The sequence below is a fragment of the Epinephelus fuscoguttatus genome, linkage group LG11 (genome assembly GCF_011397635.1).
Source record: "Epinephelus fuscoguttatus linkage group LG11, E.fuscoguttatus.final_Chr_v1".
In the NCBI taxonomy this organism is placed as follows: domain Eukaryota; kingdom Metazoa; phylum Chordata; class Actinopteri; order Perciformes; family Serranidae; genus Epinephelus; species Epinephelus fuscoguttatus.
The window spans coordinates 16,357,188-16,373,297 of NC_064762.1; the positions used below are offsets into that span (position 1 = coordinate 16,357,188).

Below are 16,110 nucleotides of genomic sequence, written 5' to 3' on the forward strand. Positions count from 1 at the left end.
GGCCCCTTGATCTCCGTCTCCACTTCCCTGGCACTTCCTGGTTACTATAGAGAGCGAGCAGGAGTTGTCTACGATCACTGGGACTGTTAGGAGGTCAAAGGGCACTTTGTGTGCACGATAGGTAAACAATAATGCGTCTGGCCGGATGCAGGTGATGTCACGGGCAGGGTGATGTCACAGGCTGGTGGCGATGTGAGTGCAGGGTTCGGTGCCAGGGAGTGTGTGTGTGTGGAGGCTTGCAGAGCTCATCACTCGGACTGAGTGATGATTATGTAGAATAATGCATTTTCTTCATCACTAGTTTATATCTGGATATTGTCTTGACTGAGGTAAGAATGCCATTTGTCTTTCTCTCAGTACCTCTGGGATATTATGTTTCCTGATTAGGCTCATTACTTATTTATCAGTTCATTAGTTGTGTGTGTGTATGTGTGTATTTAGTCAGTGGTGTCAGTAAGACTTTGGGGACAACAGTTGTAACTGGAGCCGTACCTCTACCTGAAAATGGAAAAAGACACCGATGCTGCACTTTAGTCTCACGACTTTATTCATTAACTGTGACCCATACTGCTGTCACCTCCAGCTGCAGTGACGGGTCTGTTTCAGCTGGACTCAAATCAGCAAAGACAGCGAGGGCTAGTTTGACATCCATAATCATCAGTCACTGTAATCATACTTAAAATTACTGCAGGAGGTGTCTGCTTTTTAATGCAAAAAAATCAGACATTGACGTGTGGACACTGGCAAAAAAGTTTGTTTTTTTTAAATTGTTTTTTGCATTTTTGAGGATTATTTAACATATGTAGAGACCCCAAAAAAGTAATAAAAAAAAATACATATACATGCATTGAACATAATCAAACAAAGGCATATACAATATAAGGAAATAAGTGACAATAGTATACTGATGATAAATTAAAAAAGAGCAAAAAAAGCACATTAAATAGCAGTTTTCTTATGGTACATAACATGGCCTCCTACATGTTAACATGTGTCCATTAAGAGGTGTAAATCACAAGTTTCATCATCGATACTTTATCAATTCCGTGGACAATTTTAAGATATTTGCTCACATCACAAGGTCATACTATTTTGATTCAGTTCACTTCAATGCAGGCGCCTGCAATCAATATGCAAAGATATCAGTAAATATCTTCATTGTCTTTTTCTTGGTTGCCTACCATTGTCTGACTGGCACTAGGCTGCTAGCGCTGTTTGAATGTTTACGAAGGAGGTTTGCTTGGACGAAAATGGTGATGCAGACTTGCCATGGCAATTTTAGAACAAAGACAGATCTTAAACATGATGATATATATTGATGTTTTCACTTTGCATCAATGATATTGGATTGCTGATAATTGAATCAATATATTGATCCAGATCAGTGTAGCGTTACATCCCTAGTGTCCATGTCCATATGCACAATGCACAGTGCATCACACATATTTTTCCTCTTACCTGTAGTGCTGTTTATCACTCTAGATTATTTTGGTAAGAGTTGTTGAGCATTGGAGATATCAACCATAGAGATGTCTGCCTTCTCTCCGGTATTATAAGGCCCGTTTCCACTGAAGAAGTTCCTGGTACTATTTGGGGGACAGGAACTACTACAGGAACGTCCTCTCGTTCGGCCCTCTCAACCGCCATGTCTCCACTGAGTGGAGTACGAGGAAGGTTCCTGTAAAGTTACAGGCTGCCTCTGGATGTGACATAATCGTTGTGCGACCATTTTGACCGGGGCGACGTAGGGATGCCGTTAGCTAATAGCGGTGTCTGTAATAACTCACTAAATGGCCTGTGAAAAAAATATTTTTTCCAGTGGATGTCTTAGTTACAACATGATTGAGCTAACTGTAGTAGTTTCATGTCGTATCCAACAACGGGAGGCTTTTAACAGATGACATCCTGATGTTAGCTTTGCTGCTGCTGTTAGCTGATGCTTTCTAGACATCGTGATTTCCCAAAACTGAACAAATACCACACATATCAACACAAAACTGCTTTGCTAGCTCAACCATGTTGTAACTAAGATATCCACTGGAAAGAATATTTGTTTCACAGGCCATTTAGTGAGTTTTTTTTTTTTTTACATGGCGCCGAAAGCTATATGAACGAGCAAACCCTCGTCTGCTGAGTTTTAAAAATGCCGGCTATTTTGTTGCTTTCTGTTGACGTCACATCCCTCCTTGAGTATATCCAATCAGCACCAAGTAACCCCCAAGCCCCAGCCAGGAGTCTTTCGGGGCCGTTCTGAGTACCTACCCCGAGGCAGGGACTTGTTTAGCCCTCGTAAAAGTTCCGGAACTCTGTCCTTCGGGGGTGGTTCCTGCGGTGGAGACACGCACCAACAGCCCCAGCCCCGTAAAATTACCCCGAAGTTCCTGCGGTGGAAACGGGCCTATAGAGCTAAATGGCACTCGGCTTGTGGTGTTTAACGTGCCCAGAAGACCAACAGCAATGTCTCTTTTCAGAAATCATAAGCCAGTTACTCAAGATAATCCACAGACCTTGTTGTGAACAGTCTCATGCAGGAATTATTGTCTTTTACCAAACTACACCAGTCAACTGTATCACCGCACAGACGGAAGCGTCTACTACTGCTGCCACTAAGCTAGCTTGATTGACTGATAATTGAACATCACTGCTCAGTCGAGGAGTTACAAGCCTCTCGTCCATGATTAGCTGTATGCTTTCTTCTGCGTGGAGATGCGGTTTGGTGGATGTAGTTCAGTAGGAAGAAAATTGTTCCCTACATGAAACTGCTCACAGCAAGGTCTGTGGATTATCTTGAGTAAGCGAGTCTTGGTTTCTGGAAAGAGACATTGCTGTTGAGTTTTCCAAATGTCTTTCTTAGCACCACAAGCAGAGTGCCATCTACTTCTATTTATTAGAGAGAAGGCAGACATCTCTACAGCTGATATCTCAAACACTCAGCAACTCACACCAAAATAATCTACACTGATAAATCTCACTGAAGGTAAGAGGGAAATGTATATTTTTGATTTTGGGGTGGACTCTCCCTTTTAAGCAAAGGTTGCCATTTTGTAGCCTCACAGGAATGTGGAGCTCGTTGCTGTTGTTGCCGTTCACTGCATGTCTCAATCCTCGCTGGTCACTCAATCACCTCTGAACCTGCCCCATCCTAAAACAGCTCAGGGCGGCACATGGCTGGGATGGTTTGAGGTCCTCGCATTTTTTCTCAAAGTCAAAGGGGAGAAGCTGCGTTCACCATTTTGGAATGTCATCATTAAAACCAAGGCTTTAGATGTTTACCACATTATAAGAGTTGGAGTGAAATAGGCGTTGATGTTTTTAAATCTTTTGAAAATATTTTCCGTGTCTCAGTTCTTCAGGCCGGTTTATATGTTGTTAAACTTTTAAAGCTTCAAAAACAGAACACCATGGAGATTGAATAAATACAAGCTTGAGATGACTTAGGCCCCAACACTTAAAATCAGGGGTGGTGATTAGCTCTAGTGCTTAGGAAAGCACTTCTATCTAACATGAATTGTTTGACACATCTCATTGTGTCGTTCTTCAGTGGTGATCATTGTTACTTTACTAGTCTGATAGATTTGATTTTCTCAAACAATTATTTGTTAGAGTCAGGAAGCAGATTCAGATTGGTCAATTCCAATCCATGGTAATTGACCGTATACTTGTTAAGTCTTAGAGGAAAGGAAAGGGGAGTGTTTATTGATTTTGTTGTATTAGCTATCAGCAGGGATTGTAGTGGAAGTGAATGCACCAGAGGATTTGTTTTTCAGAGCCTTGCTTTTACCTACTGAGCTTTTTTTCTACCTCACACGCCCTCTTTTTCCTCTCTCTCTCTGTCATACACAGACTATATCTTTTTATAGATAATTCTAGACCAGGGACAGTGTCAGAGACAGGTCAATATAAAACTATTCCATCCATAGCTCACACACAGATATACACACATGCTGTACGTGTGCACGCTGCACACCACACAGCGGAAACGTCTCATAAGAATACCTCTCTAGTTTGAAACATAGATATTTATAACCTCTGGATCTTGCTTCCTCACGACTGCCAGCGCCCATTACAAGGCACATGGGCAGCCGCGCACCGTGCCTGTGTGTAAATATAGCCCTAAAATGAGCGCCTGTGGCTCCAGAACCTGCAATTTTGACGCAGCCTCCAGCTTGAATGGTTGGGTGTTTGCCTCAGTTGCCAAGGGAACGGGTGTGCGATTGAGTGCTTCCCGGTGTGGTTCAGTTTGACTTTGCTATTGGGACAAGGCTGAACCAATCATGTGTAAGAGAGCCGTCTGGTACACAAGCTGCTATTGGCTGTCCTGACCTAAGGTGGATTAAAAACACTGGGTTGTGAAAGGGAGCAGAGAAATTATGAACAGGACAACAAAAGTAACGAAATGTATTTGTCTTGTTTTGCGTAGCATTTCATAGAGCCAAATATCTGGTGTATTATGTGACTTACTTTTTTATTCTTCAAGTAAGAAAATTGCAGTATGTACTATAAACCGTTTTTCATAGTCAATTGTTTGTGCAGTTAGTATGCAAAATCCAATCTATACTTGTGGAAAATGATGATTTGCAAATTGTTTTCCAAGCAATAAATCTTAGTAAGCCTTTATTACGTTATTACATTAGCAACATGGGTGGAGAGGCAGGGAGGGGTGTGACATGTACCAAAGTAACCCAGGGACGTTACAGCTATATGGCGTGTATTTTGAACCTCTAGACCATCAAGATGCTCCAACAGTTAAACACTTTTTTGTTTTATGAGATGTTCCTGGAACTGTTCCACCACCACCCATCATACATTTTACTTTTACCTGCTGTGAGCACCTCCTCAGTTTTGTTTGTGCAATGAGCTGTAGGACAACGGTGCCTATCAGGAGCTCCCACAAAAATATATACTGCATTCTCAAAACCTGCTTACGTAAATATGTATGGTAGAACTGGGACTCATCTCTTCTCTGATGCAAGGCAGAGAAAAAAACCATGATCTTACACCAGATCAACAGTCGGTCAATGTCGGGCCGTCGGTGGACGTCTGTGGCTCTAGTTTTTGCGGTGTGTCCCGTACCATTGGCACGTAGTTGGCCATTGTCGGCGGCTGTTCAGCTGATTGAGCATGTAGAATCACTGGCAGGGCGAGAGTAATCACTCTGATCAGCTGTTTAAGTAAATGAGTGCACGAGAAGAGAAACTGAAGCAAGGAAAGCAAGCAAACAAATGAAGTCAAGAGGGCACACACAGAAGGCTCTTCGAATTGGTCATCTTCATCTCTTCTGATCATTCAATACACAAATATTTTAACAATGACATGGCCGTCTACAATGAAGCAACTGAAGCAAGTGGTGAGCAAGAGTGGTGTGAAAAACGCTCCTTTATTCATGTACGTTACACAACTGCGAGTTGTCATCAGCTGTCTTTGCTCTTTCAGTCTCCCTTTTTGAATGACGAATACAGCCTGCTATCACCTGCTGGTATGGAGAGTTATTTCCTGTCACGCAGGTGTAGAACGTACGTGCTCATTGGCAGTTGGCTGTAGTATTTCTGGTTTGTTTAAGTGCAACTTTTTGGACCAGACAAAGGCAACGCAACAGTCAGCCTTTGTTGCTGCACGTTCTTTGATGTTGGTTTGTTGTGTTTGGGCCTTGAGGCCAGAAGCCTGTAGGTGGCAACAGATAAGTAACGGCGAAAAAGAGGTGATTGTATTATCACTGCTGCTTTATCTCAGCCTCCTCCCACTGTTTCCTTCCCTCTGTGTCTTTCTTGCGCTGTCACACAGATAAACACTCGATCAATCTCCTTGATCAAACCTATCGATCTCCCCTATGTGGCTGTGTGTGGCTTAATCAATCGACGGGCAGGCGTGGTGGCTGCTCTGGAAGGCCATGCCAAGAAATAGATGGAATAGATGGGAGCCTGAATCCTTGTCTGGCAGCTGAGGATCTGAGCTTTACATGATTACTTCACTGCGTCTTGCAGGGTATCCTGTTTATGTGTTGCGTACAGGAAGCCGCCATATGAAATGAACCTGATGACTCTGACTGATTCATTTAGAGATCCGTTGTTGGCATGTTGGAGTGCTCCGTGTTAACATGCAGGGAGATTGAGGGATTTAGCAGAATTTTGTGTGTGATGTGTTTTTATATATCTACACTATGTCACTGTGGTTTTTGATCTTCATTTACACATGTAGGGCAAGGAGATATTAACCTAAATATTTACCACACCTTGGCACAACAGCGGTGTGTCGGCCACAACCAGAATTGGGTCTCGCGTTATAAAGTGGCATTAATGAGCTGTTGATGAATTTAAATGGCATGAAAAGACCTATTAGGTGTTATCTGTCTGTGTGAGATGTGTATTGGACTTTAAGAGTTCAGAAGAGACCAAACTCTTTAGACAGTCTTTTTTTAAAGGGGTTTGAACTAGCTAAGGGATGGATACACACACAGACGATACACACTCATCACGATTATGTAGTCCATGTGTAAATCCAGATTAGCAGATGATAATTCGCTCTAGGGGGGTGATGTGATGTATAAACCAGCAAGGCCTCATTAAAAGACAGACATGGAAATCTGGTGATGTGGCTCATGGCCCAGGGCGTATACACACTCCTGCTGTACACAGAAATATACGTTTACACACACCACACATGCACACAAACTCAAAGGACAGATGTGCCAAATGAATTAAACTTTAAACTGTTTCTAATCACTTTTTCTTTGTCTTTCTCTCCTATGTGCTGACAATGATACGGCAATTTTCAGGTAAGTCATAGTTGGGTTTTTTTTATCTGACCCACATAACCTCCTTTTTACGTCTCTGTTAGCTGATCCCAGATCATACCTACTGTATGCTGAAAACCCCGACAAAGCCTGCTGCATCTCGCAGTCGAGTTTTAGCCTGTTAAATCGCATTAACTTCTATTTCCCACTAAAAACCAAATCTCTGGCTCACGTCATCACCCACCTTTTTTTGTATCCTATTGAATATATCCTATTACCTTTTGTATCATGGGATCTAATCCAGGAATGCCCTGTCTCAACGATGAGAAGGGGAGTTAGAGGAAAAACAAGTGATTATGTTGTGAACATGATTTCTGTTTGTAAGGGGATAGAGGTCGAGGGCTTACGTTGATAGGATGCACTGATGTTGTCTCAGTGCAGTCCAGAGGTGAGGGATTATAATCCACATATACGGGAGCTGTAGTGATGTCATGAAAGCAGATGATCTCTTTCAGTCACCTTTAGTACAAATCCAATCATGTCCTTTTTCTCATACGTAGATTTACTCTTTATTACCACTGATAACTGATAAATCTGTTTCAACTGAGAGGTCTGGTTGGCTCAGATTTTTCAAATTCCAGGTACCCTCTCATTATGTCTATCTGATCGTGCTGCCATAAGTATTATATTTGCTATAACAAGCTTAGGTCCTATCTGCATATGTCATTTTTGTTTTATCTTGCACTAACGTAGAGCTCATGGCAGACAGTAACAACATGTTGTGTTTTATGATAGAAGATGTGCAGCACACTGAGTCACAGACTGATGTTTAAGACAAGATATTGTCTGATTCGGGGCCTCTGACCCAGTCCAGGCCTTATCATAGTGTTTATTCGTGGACAAAGACTGTATTCTGGAGAAAGACAACAGTGGTCAGCTGGAATGTCTCTGAATGCAGTCTTTATATCCTGTAGTTACAGTACAAGACTGCCATTTACCCAGAAGACCTGCTGCCACTAGGGCTGGAGTCAGCCAAAGAAAATCTTGGTTGACAGAAATTCTAATTTCTCTTTAACCATTGTATTAGTTTTCATGTTATCACTAGACCGTGGTTATAGCAAAATTATGGATGAGACCACCATGATGTCACCCATTGCTTTGTGGACTACAGTTTTGAAGCCTTGACTTCAGCAATAAATGCGTCGCCATCTTGGGTTATTGGAGCAAGAAATGACCGTATTTGGATGAGAGGGTGGCGCTGTGGAGGAGCAAGGGGTGGATCTGATTCATAGGCTGTGGTGATACCTAGCAGACAGTCCGTATGTATATAATATTTATATTTCAATATAAACAGTTGAATTTTATGTGAAGTTGGGCATTTTAACATGAGAGTCTATGGGGATTGACTCTCATTTGGAGCCAGTTTCAAATGGCCATTTGAGGAACTGCAGTTTTTGGCACTTCCTCATTGTCCTCATTTTTCAGCCCCGGTTCTCTTACCTGGTAGCATTGGGTCCTCTTGCACGTTTTTGCTTAGGGCCAGCCTATTTCTTAAATTGCAATGGGAGCACAACGTTATGATGCTATGCTATAAATGCCAGCAGCATGATGAGGCGCTGGGCGTCTATTCTGCAGTCGAACGTGCACGTTTGGTGCTTTTTTTTTTCCTGGTTGCGAAGAGTTAAGAAAATGTTCAGCTTTGGATAAAACGCTGCACCCGTCACTGTCTCTTTTTATCCAGCTGTCAAATCAAAGTTAAGGAGGGGCAGAAGAATAACACAAAGACGCACCGTTAACAACAGCAATGGAAGGGAAATAAATGCTGCTGGCCACACAGATCGGCCTTTCCGTCATCCAGGGAAAGGGCATTAGCTAGGGCACTACCTTGTGCCGACATTTTTACTTTCGTGGATGTTCTGTATCATAGCAACCAGACCAAAGTTTCTCAGCTAAAGAAACGCTGCGCCTCCAAAGCACCTAAGCATTTTCAGATAAGCACCTGATGTTTTCAGCCAGGAAAAAAATACTTTTGTGGACACATGGCCTCATGAAAATAACACCAGCGATTGTTCAACCAACGAGAATTTGGTTGGACAAGAGCAGCCAATCGACCAACTGACCAGAGGGTGTCAGCGCTAGTTGCTTCGCAGTCTAGTGCGGAAATGTTCCTGACAGCTTCTTTTTTGGATCATTGTACAGCAGTGTACATCGCTAAGACATCAGACTTAACAGCATTATCGCACTTTGTTGCATTTTGCTTTGATGCATCTGTTTTTCAGCCTCAGTGAAGCATAAAACTATTTTTCTCTTAATTTACGCTTTTTCCACTTGGGTATTTTTATGCCAAAATTGAAAACGCACATAAAAGTAAGTGGAAGGAAATGCACTTAGTTATATACTGTAATCTAAATTGCCCAAAGACATTAGTACTCCACAATTCAGTAGCCGGCCTTGGCCTTCATATAAAAGGGGGCTAAAAGGGGATTTTTAAAATTGCACAAATATGATAAATAAGTTCTCAACGTGATTTGTTAAGAATAGAGAAGGAATTCCACCTCTCTTACTTTACAACTTAAGCTGTGTGAGAGCAGTGATTAGACAGACCTCAAGTGTTTTCTTCACAGTCAACGGTATTGTGGTGAAGGTTATAACGTAAAAGCCAATTTGGGCGATGCAGCATCCAATTAAGGTGGAGGTTTGATGAAGTCAGGTTTTATTGTCGGGTTAGGTGGGTCTGTTAAGGGATGTGTGTAAGTTAATTGGTGATTATTTCCAGGGTTGTGTTTTTGTGGCATTTCTCATTATATGCACTCAGCCTTACAGAGGGGCTCCGTGTCACTCACACTTACACACTTAAACAAACACACACACACACACACACACACACACACACACACACACACACACACACACACACACACACCAGTCAGGCCGTAATTGGTGACATCTGGTCGAGGCAGACGTGTCATAACATGTGAGCCGTATTGGGGTGGGATTAACATGTTCATAACACACACACACAGACATGCACACAACAACACTCATACTTTACTGCTGCCTCTTTGCTTTTATTGCACTTGTAACATGATATTTGGATTTCATTTTGTTGTTCTGTTGTAACATGCCATATCCCATCAAAAATAGCTGCTTGCTGTACCAACCAGTGCAATATGTTTCAGTGTCTGACTAACAGACCTGATTAAGAGACTTCCTAACAAACCCCTGACTATGACATTTGATAATTACCCATATAAAGGAGTGTAACCTGATGTTTACAGTAGTTTAAATGTCACTGTAAGCCTTTATAGTGCTGTATGATGACATGATGTAATAATTTTGGTCATGATTGCTATAATTACTCCATCATTTTAGATGAAAAGTTCAAGTGTTGTGAACATGATGGTGCTGAAACATAACAGATGTAGTTTAAAACAGCTGATACACAATATACTCTGCATGTTGCCTTTGTTATGCAGGAATCTATAATATATGATGAATACTGGTTTCACAACAGAGTTGAATGCAGATAAAAGTTAAGTATTACATCACTTACCCTTAATTAGTTGCAATTAAAGGATCTCACCAGGTGCTCTGGCAGGCCGAGTTAGTCCCTCTGATTAAGACTAACTAATCAGTGTAATCAGTGGATGTTGTGTTTGATTAATGAAAGGAACCTGCTCGCTCATAATAAGCTAAACTGTTTCCCAGCTCAGTTTATTGGTCCATTATAGCTTGTTAAGTGGAGCTTGAGTGGTTTTTACCTTTTTAAGCCTCCCCAGGCCTTTAAGCAGTAACCAACTGTGTTTTTGCAGTGTCAGAGAAAGCCATTACAGAGCCTCATTGGAAATCAATGACATTTTGTATGCAGCTGTCCAGTCTGGAGTTAGCCAAACTTTACATCGACACATTCACTCTGTATCATCGTCACTGTGTTCGGATTTTGGCACGCCCCAGCCCCCATTGAAGGACACTTACAGCAGAAATACATGGGGCATGGATACGACTTGTCACATAGGAGGGGCGGAGCGTGGGTACCTGCTGGAGGGCCGCAGAGCAGTGGGCAGAGAAAAAATAAAAGACCATTTACGTAAAAATAGAGGCTGTTGTTGTCAGTGTAGCAGCTTATGTTGATTATAATTGACCTGCTCTACTGCGGACACTCTGCCAAACACATTGCACATCTGTGCACCATGTATGTCAGCTGATAGGCTGTATTTTTGATGAGGTTACTCATTTCCTGCCCTTTTAAGGTTTGAAAAAGAAAACTTTCTTGCCTTCTGAAAGTTCCTCTTAGCGCCTGTGTGCCTTTTGACCTCTGCATCTTTTATAAATAATCATTTTTTGTCAACTCTTGGCACTCTTTTCTCAGTTGAGGTGATCTAAAGTAAGAACTGCTACTGTTAAAGCTGAACAAGGTAGAAGTAGGAACCAAACACCCAAAGGCAAAATGGTCTTTTAACTTGATAAAGTTTCCACCGTCTCTGAGCGAGTCAGTGTTTCAGTCTCTCAATCCGTGTGGCGCTGCCTGTAATTCAGAGAGACCAGCCTGAGGGTTTGGGATGCACCGAGGTTGTAGCTGCTCCTGATAACAAACAGTTGAATTGTGGGGATTAAAGAGATTATATTTGATCAGCGCACAATGGTTTGGCCTCAAGCCGGGGCCCCCTGCCTCACTCTGAACTGCTGACTGCCCAGATTCTCTACAATCACAATCCACGACGAGACTCGCGCTGTGTGTGTGTTTGTGTAATTTTGTTTTTATTTTTACCTGCCCTAATAAGAGCATAGATCCTTCTTATAGTTATTATCATACTAAATGTATGCTTGTGTGTTAAGGACACTAATAATGGGGTGGACAGCAGCTTCAGGAGTTTTAGATCAAGGCTGGGCTTCACTACCTCTCAACACTGATGGGGCGGAGAGATGGGGGGATTGTCAGCGTGGTACAGAGACATTCACAGATGCAGGGAGGGCGAGAGGGGAAGCAGAGTGAGGGGGTCGTGAAGCAGTTTCCTGCGGTGTAGAAGTTGGCTAGCTGCCACTCAGAGCGTGTGTGTGCATGCATGTGTGTGTGAGGGGAGACAGAGAGGGAGGGAGATGGCGAGAGAGGCACCGGGAGAGAGGAGTGTATGTGTCGGGATCTGTGCGTCTGTGTGTGAGCGCTTTAACCGAGCGGTGTAGAGGAAGAGGGAGAGGGGGAGAGGAAAGAAAAGGAGGGCAAGAAAGAGGAAAGAAACCGGTATTTGTGTCTCGTGGATATATGGAGATATAAATGAAGAGCCATGTTCTGTCTGAAAGGTAAGTGTTTGTGTGTGTGCACGTTACATGTTTGCATCTGCCCGGTTTGAGTGTGCGGGACTTTTCCCGCAGACTTTCTGAGACAAAGAAAAGTTGAACTCCATCTCTCTCCTCCGTGTGGAAAGTAATCTCTGTCACAGCGGCTACCTCCTACACAATATCCTTCCTCATGTGTTTTTCTTTAGTGAAGGAAACCCTCCTTTTCTCTCTCTTTAATCATTTCTTCCTTTGTTCTTTTTTTCTGTCTCTGACTCTTTCAGGTTCACTGACTTTAATCCTACCTTTTCTTTTTTTTCCTCTGTCTGTTTGCTGTTTGATCGCTCTTCTTCTCAGTCACTCTCTGATTTATTCTTGACTTTAGGGAAACATAAAGAGGTCCCAGTATTGAAACCTCTATATGCGGCTCACTATATGAGCTTTTGATTTGCTTGATCAAGCTTAGGAGTGTGTTTTAGCAGAGGCGTGTGTGTGTTTTGTGTGTCTGAGTGTGTGTTGTCGGCAGTAACAGCTGGCGAAGCAGCAGTTGCTGGGCTGCTGTCCTGCAGAGTGCGGCCATGTGTTGGCTATTACTTGACCAGTTAAAGTGAGATAAGGGGTAAACTGATTCCTCGTTCTGCTTTTTTGTCTCCTCTCACACTCTGATTCATTGCTTGGCTGTGTTACAATATGCTCTGACTGCATGAGTCTGTAATGTCTCCTTCTTTCCCCTCTTTGTTTTGCACCAACACTGACTTCATTGTCAGCCATGTATTAGTAATGAAGGCATGGATTAGTTTGATAGATGATATGATGCTGGTGACAGCAGCTCTGATGTGGGTGTCAGGAGTTTTGCTTAAAGTGCTGTTGGTCTCCTTTGTTGGGAAAAGCATGTTGATGCATAGATTTGAGAACATTGTGTCTCACATCATGGATATCTGTGCATGCTTAGTCACTTCTGTGGTTTTCAATATAAAGCTGCAGTTGGTAACTTTTTTTTTTCCATATTTGTTGAAACTGTCACTACATTCTCAAAGAAGTACATGAGACAGATTATCCATGAAAAAAGCATGTCCCTCCTCCTTTGCCTATTGCTTCTAATGGCACTCACAAGGATCTCCTGCAGCACACCAACAGCAACCAATCAGAGCTGAAGAGTCTCTAAAGCAGCTGTCAGTCATGTTGATCACTGGGGTCAAACTAGGCAGCGCTAATCAAATAAGACCTCAGATTTGTTACTGTACTGCCTGTTTCTCACCTGAAGGATACACATTTTTGTGTACTATTTAGCTGTAAAATGAGAAGATTTGCTTTTGTCTTGGTTCGACTGTTTTCTTCATGGCCACCAGGTCACCAGCTTTCTCATTTCACAGCTGAACAGTACACTAAAATACGTTTCTGAAAACCTTTGAGTCAAGAAATAGGCGATGCAGTTACAGAATCTTGATTTATGTTTCATCAGCACTGCCTAGTTTCATTGCAGTTCAACATCTGTGTCAGTCATGCTCATGAACTGCGGTCAAACTGTCAAACTAGGCAGCACTGATCAATTATGAACCAAAATTCTGTTACTGTACTCCCTGTTTCTAACCTCAGATGTTTTTGGATACATATTTTTGTGTACTGTTTAGCTGCAAAATGAGAAAGTTTGCTTTTGTCTTGGTTCGACTGTTTTCTTCGTGGTCGCAAGGTCACCAACTTTCTTTTTTTACGGCTGAACAGTACACAACAATGTGTTTCTGAAAACATTTAAGGTGAGAAATAGGCAATGTAGTTACAGAATCTTGATTTATATTTGATCAGCACTACCTAGTTTGACAGTTGCTGTTAAGATCTGTGATTAACATGATTGACAGCTGACTCCTCTGCTCTGATTCGGTGTTTTCATTCACGTACAGTAAAGCCGTTAGAAGTGCTTCAAGGCAATATGATTTTTTTCTTCTTTTTTTTTGCAGATTGTCTCTTTTAGTGTGGGGAATTGTAGTGACCGTATCAACAAATGGCAAAAGTACATTTTCTTTATATTTAAAAGTTACCAACTGCACCTTTTAGATGTAAAGAAAATGCACAAAAGTGTTGGAAAATACTTGGAAAAAACCGAACTTTGATCATTTCCATAAGTCAGCACTTAATAAAGTTGTTGACCAGCTGTCATTCTACACGTTCAGGTAGTAGTTCTTGTGAAGAAGAACCTCTGATAGTGTAATTTGGCCTAGTTTGCACATGTGTTACCCAGCAACAGTCAGCCTACACTGTATTGCACAAAACAAAGTCTTCAAATGCAGGAAATAGCACATGATTTGGACAACATGTGAATATCTAAGTTGACAAATATGTTGGAACTCCAGGCGTGCAGATGCAATAAATCGAAGCACACTGTGGTGCTCAGCAGCGTCTGACTAAAAGGTCCAAACTGCTCTTATCTCAGACACGAGGAGATCATCCCTCTTATGAAACCACAGTATTTTCTCTCCCTGTAGACTTGAAGATTTATGTCTTCCAGAAATGAAGTAATATAAACTGAACACTGCAACTATTTGTGGCAGTACCCCAGCTCATCAGCTGTACGCAGTAATTTATGTTGTCAGTTACACTGTTTCCACAATATGTGACTCTGGTCAGATTCAGTGTATGGAGAGAAACAGATGTGGGACTTGTGTTGTAGAGAAGAAAGACAGTTTTGTTAGATGAAGTAATATATCATTTTTAAACTAGATTTCCTGGTTTAACTTTGTGTGTTTGGCTTTGTGTGCTTGATCCTGACCAACGAACCAGTTGTATGGTAGCAGGAAGCTCTTTTTCTTCATGCAAGTTCAGATCGTCCTGCAGGATTAATACTTTACTATGTAAAATGTGTGAAAGTTGTCACACTCAAATCAGGGTTTACATTTCCTCCATCAGCTACAGACAAAGACAAAACCACTGCTACCACTCTCCAACTTTCAAAGATATGACAAACTGGCCTTAATACCGTGCATTACGTTAAACACTGATCCAACCAGTAGATTACTCCACGTTGGTTGCCAGTTACAGAATGTCTGCTTATGTTATGATTCAAACAAGTCCCCTCAGTAGGGGTTGCCAACTCCGAGGCAGATGTGACACATTTTCAGTCCATGTTTCTCCACATCCAGCTGTGGCCAGAGTGGATTCTCATCTGTTTTGACGACACACTCACTCCCCCCCCTCTCCCGTGGTAAAGCCTTGCATTTTAGTGTAAGCCCTTCTGCCTGCCTGCCAGACCACTTGGTGTGGCTTTTGGTATGTTACATAAGTTATTTCTGCACTTGAGCTCCACTTCAGTCGAATATGTTAGCCCAGAAAGGAGACATTAGATGGGACTGAGTAGGGATTAGTGGAGTGATTTTGGAAACCTCGTTGTCGCTCAAATTGGAGGTTTCCTGCAGTGTGGCGGGTATAGAAACGCAACATTTCTGTCCATGTAAGTGAATGTAAGCCATGTCAAGCAAACATATTGCGGAGAAATCATCCGACCTCCTCGTCGCGAGGTCGGCTAAGGGCACCTCGGGCCATGTTCAATCTGGGAGAACATGTCTCTGGCTGAGTGGAAGTGGGTCCAGTGTTCCATGGTTTGTTCACAACCACTCTTGCAGCTCACTGGGATGTGTGAGCATTATAGCAGCTTCAGATGTTTTGGTTGCGGACAGCAGTTGAGGGGGAAGTGCAGATGTGCCGAATGCACTTTCAGCCCTACGCAGATGCTTTGTTGATGAAGTGTGCAGTTTAGTTTAAGTAGGTTTAGGTCATAATTGGGTCATGATGTGAGGTATTCAAAGGCTCATTTAATGACTGAATTCTTTGTTTGTTCGTGATAGATGAACTCTCTATCGTCCATCATGTGGTCCATGATGTACAGCAGATTTTCAAGTCACTTTGAATACCTTTTGTTGAATACAATTAATCCTACTGAAACTTTGAACGCAGGAAACCTAACAATTAATTGATAAGTTGATTCTCAGATTCTCAAAATTTTAACACTGACCCAGTGTTTAAAAGAGGGTGGGGTCATTTGCTTCCACTTAAGCAATATAAGTCTTCTGGCCTAAAGGGTGACATAAGCAATGCAATTTGACTGTACCTTAGGG

The 16,110-nt window shown here is 42.2% G+C and overlaps 1 protein-coding gene across 8 annotated transcripts in view; it reads left to right on the forward strand.

Annotated features, from left to right (window-relative positions):
- The window catches only part of nhsl1b (NHS-like 1b), a 140,205-nt gene that overhangs the window by 64,428 nt on the left and 59,667 nt on the right, over positions 1-16,110 (forward strand). Inside the window, exon 1 of one of the 8 annotated variants that reach the window (XM_049590907.1) lies at positions 11,844-12,028. The exons of the other annotated variants lie outside the window; for them this stretch is intronic. Coding sequence (XP_049446864.1) covers positions 12,013-12,028 — 16 coding nt within the window. The 5' untranslated portion in view covers positions 11,844-12,012. Of the gene's footprint in view, positions 1-11,843; positions 12,029-16,110 lie in introns of those variants that run through there. 8 annotated transcript variants of the gene reach the window in all.